General features: G+C 32.8%; 1 protein-coding gene across 1 annotated transcript in view; it reads right to left on the bottom strand.

The window, feature by feature from the left end:
• The window catches only part of LOC129976140 (glutamate receptor ionotropic, kainate 2-like), a 435,413-nt gene that overhangs the window by 26,511 nt on the left and 396,385 nt on the right, over nt 1-12,517 (bottom strand). Inside the window, exon 9 of the mRNA XM_056089551.1 lies at nt 11,292-11,408. Coding sequence (XP_055945526.1) covers nt 11,292-11,408 — 117 coding nt within the window. The remainder of the gene's footprint in view (nt 1-11,291; nt 11,409-12,517) is intronic.

Genomic DNA, 12,517 nt, shown 5'->3' with positions numbered 1-12,517 from the left:
GTGTAAGATGGACCATAATTCTCAATAGAATCTTTTCTTCAGTCGCTAATTAATACTTTGGCATTCTAGCCAATTCTTCAATCCAGGCATTCATCATGTTGATGGATTAGGCTTTTCAGCTAGAAAGATCATTTGAATCATGTTATCCTCTTGTAAAAACATTAATATCAATGATATCAGATAGATCCTAATATTCCTTTAAATCTTTTACCTGGTCTCTAATTAGTATTTTGGCATCCTAATCAATTTTCCCATCCAAGGATTCTTCATGTCAGTTTTCATTCATCAGGATTTTCAGGTCGACGGATCATTTGAATCAGGTTGTCTTCTTGTAATTGCCATCAATGAAGTAGATGGACCCTAATGTTCCTTTAAATCTTTTCTTCGGTTTCTGTTTAATATTTTGGCATCCTAGCCAATTCTTTGATCCAGAGAAGCGATAAAAACATTTGGCTTTAAATCCCCTCCTTGAGCATTTACCCTTTCCCTCTTCGAAAAGGGGAAGAGTACGGGCACAAGTCTGTCGAAACATAAAATTTTGATAACCAAATCGTTCGAATGAAGGGGTGGGGTGAGTTTTACTGGACTCCCCAAAAGCGTGTTTGCTCCTCGGATAAAATTGGGACTCTGGAGGGGAAATATCTAGGCATCCCTATTTTATTTTCTTTCTTAATAAGGAAACTCAAATACCTGCCATACTGATGAGAGGTTTGAAATGAGCATTAATACCCATCGTACAAAACACTGGTGACGTCGTTCTTTGAAGAGAGAAGCGAAACATGACTCATCGATATGACAGACAGCTAATTCTTGACAGCTATTACGTAGAAAAGTAACTATGGCTATACACAACTTTCAGGTAATAAATTCCTTTTGTTCTTTACACCTATCTTTTATTATGTTCATCGGGGATTGATAAAGTAACAGCAGCCGTATTTATGGCACTCAACGAAAATTTCTGTTATTTTTGAAAGAATAGAATGGGGTTTAAGTTATATGCAGGATAAATGTTATTACTAAAAATACAGGTGTCCCACAAGGTATGAAGCATCTAATATTTACAGATTCAGATAGAAAACATCAAGACGAGTGTTTTGCTGTGTAACATGTAGGGTCCCCGAACATAGCGTCATAGTCTAATCACTCGAAGAACGTTAGTTACGAATCCGACAGTTTGTATTCCAAATGACGATGCATACGACAATTGCACAATACAGAAACTTCCCTCTAAAATTATGGAAATTTGTGGCAACCAATGAGAGGAAAAACGTATCATTTAATGAATATGTAAATTCTTAAGCGGCGTAGTTCCCTTACAAAATTCAAATCAATCACCATTGACCGATTTGGATGTTTTAAGGAAGATTGAATTTGCAGGCACGTTGATTAATAAGGTTCCAAGAGGCGCAATCGATTTTAATCGGATCTGGTTCAGTGACGCGGCCCACTTCCACCTCCAAGGATAGGTTAACATACAGATCTGGAGGTGATGGGTCACTGAAAATCTTCATCATGCAGTAGTCCTGTCACTGCACACACTTAGGCTTACAGTTTGATGTGCGTTACCAAAGGCCTCATTAGGCCGATTTTTTTAAAATTTAAAATGTCACCGGTGAAGCTTATTGAATGACGGCGCCATCCCATTCTTGCATGACATAAACAAGGCAAGTGATTATTCGTTTAGATAGGATGATGTTAGACCTCACCACACTCGTTTTTCGATAAAACATTTTCGAACACTTTCACGATAGACTGATAGGGTTGGATTCCGTTATGAGAACAAATTACGATTATAGAGTATAGAGTGGCCAATTTGCTATCTGGATCTTAACCTGTGCGACTTCTTTTTTTTATGAGAACATCTGAAAGACACAGTGTATCTCACACAGCTCACACATTTCGGGACTTGAGAGTAGCAATTGAAACCGAGGTCAAAAAAATTGGAACAGATATTTTGCAGAAAGCAGTTGCGAACTTCTATTCCAGACTTCATCATGTGATTTTCGAACCGCCAACATTTCGAAAATCTGTTGTGTTGAAAGTTCTCACTAGACATTGATTTTTTTAATAATTCTGCTTGCAATTTAATTATTCCACCTTACAATAATTAGCAACTTTGTAACAGCTAATTTTATGCATTATTCTGTGTCTTCCACCAAAATTCTTCTTTTAAACAGCAAAAAAAAACTATTTGCTTTCTAAACTATTCTATCGATTTACATTGAATTACAAATGAGATTGCATTCACTATGTCCGCGTAACGAAGCAATATTTATGAGAAATCACGGCAAGAAAGATTGATGGCGAAAAAATAAGCAGGAAAGAGACTAGCTTCCTTCACTTTTAGAGAGCGAAAAAAGATTTGAAGCCAAGCAGTATTTATTTTTAGTTTTTTTAGCCAAAAATCATTCACTGAAAGCTGAAGTTAGGTGTTTGTTTTTTGGGAAAAAGCGTAGACTGGAAAAGAAAAAAAAAGCAATAAAGAAGAGCGAAGAAAAGAAGGAATAAATGGGATAGGGGAGCACAAATGAAAATGGAAAAACAATAAATAAAAGAAATAAAAAATAACCTTCATCTTCAAAAGTAAAAACAAACAAACTCTTTTAAAGAACCGTTCAACGCTTACGAAAGAAATAAGGTTCGGAATGTATGTGCTTGGAAAAATCGAATAATGTTCTGAAAAAGAACGACAGCAGAAGAAAGAACACGACAAAGAAAAAGTCGTGGAATGCGAAATGCAAAAAGGAATTTTACGTCGAGGAAGATACTTTTGTGCATTAAAAAAGTTCATTGTTTGTGTGTTTATAGTTTTTTCCTCATAAGGTGTGGTTTCTTTTATGGCTGTGTTAGAAAAGTGAAATAGTATAAAAAATTAATTCACTGCCTGTTTTCTTTATATATATGTTTTTGTATATACATGGAAAAAATCGTTCTAATCTTAATTAATTTTTAGGAAAAAAAACTATATTAAGTTATGTAATTAATTTTTTTCTGTAATTATTCGTCGTTGAATAAATCTTAAATAACCTTATGTTAGTAAAAAAAATAAGCTTTTATTTAAAATGCATTGCGTCTATTAAATATTTCATATTGAATAGTTTTAAAAAGTGTATTTAAATTTGAATATTTTTGCATGAGAATTTTCACGATTATTTAATTGATCAAATATTTTAAAATGTTATATTCTCTGAGCAATAAAATACTTTTTTTAATATTCCATTGGGATATTGGTTTTAATATCCTGGCACTCCGAGAAGCTTATTAAAATTAACAGCATTCCCGGAGTGCTTAACTCTGTGGTTCTTAACCTTCGGACATTGTTGTTGTATGAAGAAAATGGCAAAAAATGCGCATATTTCTTTAAAAATATAAATGAAAACACAAAAATGTAGTTAAGAATGAAATAATAGTGATAATAATAAAGTGAATAGGAAGATAAATAATGCATCGTGAGATTGAATGAATAAGAAGACAAAAAAAAAATACAGGGTGAGATTAAGTGATGAAGTAATCATATCTATTGACATGTTCGCTTTCATACAGTTTGCTGGCACGATGTGGTGATAATTCATCATGGATTAGATTCAGTAATCTTCTAAGATTAAAAAAGCCTTCTAATGAGATTCCAAGATATTCTTATTAGAATATCTTGGATCATTTATGTTGGGTTTTTTAAACAGTTAACCCTTAACTGGGGAGGTACGGTCTACGAGACCGCATTTCATTTACACTCAAATTAAATTTTCTAATAATTGTATTAATATGAAAAACTGCCAATATATTTTGCAGATATTTTTCTTGATATATAGATATGTTTTAGAAATTTTTCAAAATATATTATCATTGAAAAAAGAAAATGCGTTGGAATATAGTTTTCTTCTCAAATTACATGTTACAATAAATAATATTCTTGAAAAAGCATATTACTTTTTAAATCATATTTGTTTTTACAGTATATGAAGGTATATAGAAGACACTATGATGTAAAATTCAACATTTATATGAAAAATAAAAAAAAATGACAATGGGTAAAATTGGCCCTTTTTTTATCGGCTTGTGTGACTTTCATAGCACGGTTTTCTAGTTCATTTTAAACATACAGGTTGAGAACCAATATAAAAATCAACCTATAAATTCTGTATATATATCTGTTCGTATATTAATATATTTTATAAATTTTTCAAAATACATTATCACTAGAAAAATTCATTATGTTTGAACATACATATCAGAATCAGTTGAATACGAACTTTCATCGGAAAACTCTTCTGTACAATTATCCTTATCACTAAAATCCCTTTCCGCTTCATTTAAAAGTGTCTGGAGCAGTGCTTCATAATAGGATCAATAAACTGGATGATATTTCGGACCCCAAGTTTTAGCGCCATCTGCTAAGCCTTGTTTATCACTGGGACACTAACAGGGAGATGCGGTCTTAGAGACCGCGCTCGAAGAGATAACTGAATTACTTTAAAAAGCATCTGCTGAAATCAGTTGAAAAAGTGCACGTGTATTGAAGGTCACAAAACAGGAGGCTACAGGGTCAATCCATTCAATTGAGCTAAAAATAGAATAGGGGTGACAGAAAATCCATCGCTAGCGGTCTCACAGACCGCACGTCCCCAGTTAAGGGTTAATTGCTTCGATCTCTTCGGAAAATGCGCATCTTAATTGTGTCGTGATAATTTGGCGATGACGAATTCCTTCTTCAATACAGAATATGCGTAATATGAAATTATGTTTTAATGAAATGACTTTTTTTATTTCAATAATCACATTTATTTATTTACTCAAACTAACATACACTTTTTTTGTATATGATCGAAAAGAAACATAAAAAAAATAATTTATTATTCTAATTTGATGTTAAAGAGTTGTATAGAACAAAGCATTGCGGTACAACGTATAATAATCTTTTATTTGTTTCTTTGATTTCTACTTGATCTCAAGATATTTTAAACATCTTGAAATATACGATTTCGTTTCAATTTTTACTAAAATTGTAATTTAAAATAAAAATTGTCACTACTTATTAAACCTGACGAATAAACTCGTCAAAACCCAAAATGTTATAATTTTTAATGACGAATATACTCGTCAAAAACCGTTAACTGGTTTATACCAACATTTTTTTTTTCTTTTATCTTGAATATTATTGAAGGTTTCTGAAGAACTTTGCATCAGTCGATAGCTGTAAATATTTTTGGATATTAGTATTTCAAATGGTCAGGCCTAATCACATAACAAGTAATCTTTCTCCATGACAATACCTACCCACATGTCTCTAGTGAAACCCACATGACTTTGAAAATATTCCGGTGGAAAGTGTTGAAACACCCACCTTACAGTCCGAATTTGTGACCCTATGACTTCCACATCTTTGACGACAAGAGAGCATTTCAGGGGACTCATTTCCATCCGGATGGCGAAATGAAGCTGTGTAGGTCTTCCCCAAGAATCAACCACTGTCTTTATACAGCAAATGCATAGACCCGCTACCTCAACGTTGGGATCTGTGTTACAATGCCCTTGCTACTTTCTTTTGATTTCGAATAAAGATATTCTTTTCACTAGTCCACATTTCATTCGGGCAACACTTATGAATTGAGGTCTAGTATGGATAAAAATATCAATCAGAAGAAGATAATATAGGACTCTATACTTTTAACCATGCTATTCAAAAACAGACAAATCAACGAGTGTTTTGGCAATAACTTGACAGCTGCAGTCAGAATAGTTGCCAATGGGAGATATTTTTTCTCATAAGGAAACAATTATGTGGGCCAATTTCTTTAGAAAAGTGATTGCAGATTCCAAATTATTGGAGTTCAATTAGATAATTAGATCAGGTGAAAACTGTCTGTTTCAATGTTGATATCGTAAGCAGAAAGATGCAATTTTTAAAATTTATTTGTCATTCCTGACTCACTGAAATGGCTAATCAATTTGAATTATGTCAGAGCTCCATATGTAGGTTTTTCTAAATTAATTATAAGTTTTTACTTTATTTAAATACATTTCATATCGCTTAGAAGGAATCATAGACACTTTTTGTAAGAAAATTATTAGTAACTTTGGAAGATTTCACATGATTGAACACAAAAAATTCTATAATTGTCTATTTATGAATGCAATGAGTGCATGAAACTTCTAGCATTTTCATTTACCGTATAAAGGTACATTTCACATGAGGCTTATATTATACTATATCAGACATTTTAAATTAATTATTAAATAGCGAATTATAAATTTATGGCAATATATTTATTTATATTGTTACGAATCTGTAATGCTGCTTCCCAGCATGGTTGGTTCCACCATCGGAAGGAATGTTTTACAGTCATCTATATTGGACGGAGTCCGTGTGTCACGTCGGAGGTCCCGGAGCTTGGCGACAAACTTGGCGACCATTAGGCTACTTGGCGACGAATTTGGCGACTTTGGCGCCAAAATAGATTATACCCGAAACATCGAGAATTTTCCTGATCCGTCCCGTAGGAACCGAGATACGCCTCGAACGCCCCTGATTGGTTGAGAGGCTTCTAGCCCCTCTCAATGAGACCTATAAAAGGAGGCGCTCGCGGCTGCTAGGGTCGTCGTCGTAGTCGGGATCGGTGGCAAAGAACTGGCCTTTCAGAGATAAGCAGAGCAGCGACGGAGTCAAGCTAGTGCTGAACTAAGCTGTGCGCTACTGTCTACAGTAGAGACTTGTATGCTGCTGTTTTATGTGCTGCTGTGTGTGCTGTTGTATGCTGCAAGTCTCAGCTGAAGATAATCAACTTTTGTGCTGTATATAGTTGTCTTTGTGCTGTCCTGTGTTTCTTCGTGTAAATAAACGTCGTTGTTTCATTTTCTACTGCCGCCTGCTGATGGAGCGTTCACCACACCATATAACTCCCACTATCCAAACTAACCCGGAAATTTCGTAACAATATTCTATTTCTAACTATTTCAATTTGACTTTTCATAATTTAATTATTTGAATCTCCAAAAAATATATTTTATAGCTAAATGACAAGACTAATATCATCACTTTTTAAAAAAATAATGATATTAAGCTTTTGTTCAAAGATTTTAAAAATATTACATAATTAGTTTTCTATCCTACAGCCTATTACTGAATTGCTACCATTTTCTTCAACTTAAAGCATCGGTAAAGTACATTTTTTTTTACCATTGAGTACAATTTAAAGAAGAGGTACAAATACTGAGAAATCAGTCTTTGTACCTGTTTAAGTACATTTAAACTTACTCCACAATATTTTACTTCTTTTTATACAGATATTTTGCATATAATGAGAGTTTTTGTTACTTATTACTTAGTTTTGTTACATTAGATTTGATCGGTATATAGATAACTCTACTGTTTCTTATGGCCTTTTTATTTCAAATTCGATTACTAGATTTATTGTTAATGAAACCAAACGAGCATAAGCACCTCCATAGGTGGTAAAAAAAGAAAGAATCTTCCGATCTAAAAGCCCCAATCTTCCAATGATTTCAGAACAGCAGGAAATTATTTTGCCATTTTTGTACTTTATAATATTTTACGATTTTATTATTTTGCAATCTAAAAATAAGAGGTATGCAATTATTCTCTTATCACACTTCTAGAAAATGTTAATATAACTTGAGTTAAATCTTCCCTCACACTTTCCTATCTTTTTCTAATTAAAATAAATGTAATTGCATTAAACTAAATTGCCACTTTTGTCCAACCCATGCAACAATAATGTTTGAATCTTTTCCATATATAATTTTGAAATTCACTTTCATTTATTTTTAATCTTGGGAATTTTTCGAAATTTTAAATTTTAGAATATTGAATTTACTATTGATATTTATTTTTAAATCACATCACTAAGATGCATACATTGTCTTATCACACTTCTAGTAAATGTTATATAAACTTGTGTTAAGTCTTAACCATACTTCCCTATATTTTTCTAGTTAAAACAAATACAACTACATTCAAATGAGTTTCTTCTTTTCGCCAGATGGAATTTTAGATGATTGAATTTATAATTTACATTAATTTCAAAATCACATGACTATGAGAATAAATTGAAATTGATTGACATTCTGCTTACAATCCTTTATTTTCTTAAATACAGAGACCTGGAGATTATAGTTGTGTATTCATCAATAATATCGTATATTATCTTCGTAGAATCCTAATTTTCGAAATAAATACTATTTCGAAATATAGTTCTTATTACTTTTTTCAATTTCATTTTCCACTTCTCCTCTCCGAATACGTATGACATTCTTATTTGTCAAGAATTGATTAGTAAATTCTGAATCAATTTCTCCTTTCTTTTAAGAAGAAAAATAAGGTGCTGATACAATACATTAAAATATATACTCTATTTTAGTTTTTTTTTAAAGATTAAATTAAAACTGGCCAAATGAAGGATTTGAATTGTATATTATTTCTTTACCAATAATGATAATGTAGCTAAAATGTATCTTAAACGAATTTATATAAAAAGAAAGTATTATAATCTTCAATAAATTTAATCACGAATTATTAAACAATCTCCATGTTTCAGACATCCTAGAATCCAAAAAATTAATTTTTAAAATTATATTTATCTGTCTATCTGTGAACAAGATCATTAAAAACGCTCGCTTTGTTTTAGAAGAAAAACTTGCTTCAACATCAAATCTATAGATTTCTATCAAAGCGATTTAAAGATTTCTATCATGTGGACATGAACTATTGTAATACAAAACTATAAACGAAAATGGCTGGAATATACAAAATCTGATGTACTGGTATTTCATATAAATCGTTGTTAAGAATTCAGGTGAATACTTGATCTTCTTGGGCGAAGACAGCTGTCAATCGTGTAAATACCACGTGGTCTCAATGTCCATCCTAGATTATTTCTTTTTCTACCAGAAGCGAAATTGAATATCATGTACTATGTTGAGTGTGATCTCGGTTCTCTGCCGAATATTATTGTATGTGTAGTTCTCTAGGCCTGCTACATCTTGTAATATTTTCGTGGGTACTATGGTGTCATCATGTGACTTTTGTCTATCAAGTATTGCTTAAATTGTTATTAATTCAGTTCTCTGTTATTAAAATTTTCAGTCTAAATTTGTTGATGTTACCAATAAACCACAAAAAGGCAAACCTGTGTCTTCAAGTTACTTAAAACCCTGGCACCAATCTTCACTATTAAATAAATTATTGTGAATGAAGAAAGCAATAATTTTCAGTCGTCATTCCAAATCGAGTTCGGAACTTAATCAAAAGGTTAACTGTTATTCTGACAGTAATATCTCATGCGTGAATATGCGATATGTCAAAACCTCAATACTTTTCGGCAAATGCAGCTTGGTTCACAGTTTAACATCTAAACTGCAGGTCCTTATCAAATTTTGAACTTTTAATATGTCGAAGAGTTGATTGTCCGTCTGTAATTTCCCATGCATTAGACGCAATAACTCGAAAACTCAGTGCCTTAGACAAATGAAATATAGCTTTGACCTTAGGACTTCAATTATAGATATGTACCAAATGTTGGTCTTCTATCTGTACAAATTTATTCTGCATAAAATAGAAATTCGATCTTATGGTACGTGAGTACTGATTACTTAGCGCTATTTAATGGCTAAAAATCATTGCTCTTCAGTAACTATACAAAATTACCGTCTGTGGCATACGGTTAATAAATAAAGAAAATTTTTTGTACTATATTACAGAACGTATTTCTTTCATAATAATATTTCTTTCATAATTCTGAAAAATAAAAATCTAAGCAACTGCAGCCTTATTAGGGAACGAGGAATAACACATTTATTAGAGAATAAAGGAGAAAGTTTCAGTGTGACAGCTCTCGTTTGTTTCTGCTTCAATAAAATTGCTTTAAAATTATACAGGGTGTTTATAAAGTCCCGGACCCATTTTGATGTTTAATAACTCATAAAATAATAAAGATAGATTTAAATTAATAACATAAATGGTTAAATAGACTCAAAAAGTTTCATGACCCTTGTCAATGAACTTCCACGTGTGCCCCCTTCGTCGCACGGAGAATAGCAAGTCGATAGTCAATTTCACGCCAGGTAGCGACAAGCATGTCGGCATCCACAGAGCCATTTGCGCACATTATGGCGATTAACAATGCCAGAAACATGAAAGGATGCTTCATCGGAGAACATTATGCTCTTCAGAAAATCAGCAGCATCTTCTATCCTCCTTAGCATATCTGTTGCAAAGGCTATCCTCCTAGGCCTATCGTTCGGTTCCAAAACTTGACCAATTTGAACTTTGTATGCATGCAGTCTTAATTTTTTCTTAATAACCTTGTACACCGTCGAAATTGGCATATCCATTTCTGTTGCCGCTGATCTCACAGATATTCTAGGATTGTGTAAAAATGTCTCTCTGACACGCTCAACATCAAAATCACTTGTGCAAGGACGTCTGGAACGTTTCTTATCTTCGATACTTCCAATTTCTAGAAAATTCTTTTTCCACCGCAAGATGCTGTTTTTGGATGGAGGATCTTTTTGGTAAATTCTTCTGAAATTTCTCTGTGCTTGCACTATCGATTTCATTTCTATGAACCACCATAAAATCTGTGCTTTCTCTTGTGGTGCATGCATTCTCCTTAATATCCGCTCGAATAAAACATCACATACAAAAGTACTACATAGAACAAACACATCAAAAGTAAACATAACATTGCAATAGTTGCCAAAAACAAAAGAGAGAAAAATGCAATTAATAAGTAGACAATATTTAGAAAAGTACAGATATTTAGACTGGAAAATGAAATTATCTGAAATTAACCACACGCGCAGACGATATTTACAAAAGTAAAAATATTCAAACCTGAAAAAGAAAATATATGAGTTATTCCATCAATAAATGCCATAAGTGTGTTTATATCTTTATTATTTTATGTGTTATTAAACATCAAAATGGGTCTGGGACTTTATAAACACCCTGTATTTTTAAATGGCTTTATAATCCTATCAAAAGTAATGCTATCCCTATGCTTAAAGATACTGGTTGTGAAAATTAAAATCGGGATTTGATATATTCGCACTTACAAGCAGTGTTCTGCAAACGTGGCCAAATAAATGAGCGGAATTTGGGATTTTGAGCTGCAATCAAAGGACTAGGAAAACAGTTGGGCTTATACCCACACCCAGACGGACTTTCGGTGGAATCGGGTGTCCAACTTAGAATCCTACGGCCCCGAGGCCGAGACCTCATCACCAGGCCACCGCAGCTCTTCTGAATAAATGAAGTAAAGAAGTTGAGTACTCACCAGAATCGTCGTAATGACAAGTGTTTTGTTTCGGAGGCTGATGGAAACTTCCGGCTGGCGAGAGTAGTTTCCGGTCTTCCGGATCTTGCCAGCGGTGTTGTGTTCCCATTCTCCAACCTGGAAAAATACGGAACGGATACATTTACTTCCACTGAATATTTGAAAACAATACATTGTATTCAAGAACGCAGAAAATTTTCATCTTTATTGTTATATATCACTTATAGACTCAACGACAGCACATGCAAACAAATTTTGATAAAATAAATGGATTATAAAAGAGACGAAGTCGATTTTATTCATAAGAAAAATGATTTAGATGATCAGTATTATTTTTCAAACATAATAAAATTCAACATAATTGTATAAATAAAACGATAATCAACATACAGGGTGTTTATAAAGTCCCGGACCCATTTTGATGTTTAATAACTCATAAAATAATAAAGATATAAACACACTTATGACATTTATTGATGGAATAACTCGTATATTTTCCTTTTCAGGTTTGAATATTTTTACTTTTGTAAATATCGTCTGCGCGTGTGGTTAATTTCAGATAATTTCATTTTCCAGTCTAAATATCTGTACTTTTCTAAATATTGTCTACTTATTAATTGCATTTTTCTCTCTTTTGTTTTTGTCAACTATTGCAATGTTATGTTTACTTTTGATGTGTTTGTTCTATGTAGTACTTTTGTATGTGATGTTTTATTCGAGCGGATATTAAGGAGAATGCATACATCACAAGAGAAAGCACAGATTTTATGGTGGTTCATAGAAATGAAATCGATAGTGCAAGCATAGAGAAATTTCAGAAGAATTTACCAAAAAGATCCTCCATCCAAAAACAGCATCTTGCGGTGGAAAAAGAATTTTCTAGAAATTGGAAGTATCGAAGATAAGAAACGTTCCAGACGTCCTTGCACAAGTGATTTTGATGTTGAGCGTGTCAGAGAGACATTTTTACACAATCCTAGAATATCTGTGAGATCAGCGGCAACAGAATTGGATATGCCAATTTCGACGGTGTACAAGGTTATTAAGAAAAAATTAAGACTGCATGCATACGAAGTTCAAATTGTTCAAGTTTTGGAACCGAACGATAGACCTAGGAGGATGGCCTTTGCAAAAGATATGCCAAGGAGGATAGAAGATGCTGCTGATTTTCTGAAGAGCATAATGTTCTCCGATGAAGCATCCTTTCATGTTTCTGGCATTGTTAA

This window comes from Argiope bruennichi, chromosome 7 (assembly GCF_947563725.1).
Source record: "Argiope bruennichi chromosome 7, qqArgBrue1.1, whole genome shotgun sequence".
NCBI classification, from domain to species: Eukaryota; Metazoa; Arthropoda; class Arachnida; order Araneae; family Araneidae; genus Argiope; species Argiope bruennichi.
Note: the sequence above shows the minus strand (reverse complement) of the source record. Positions and strands in the feature narration are given on the sequence as shown.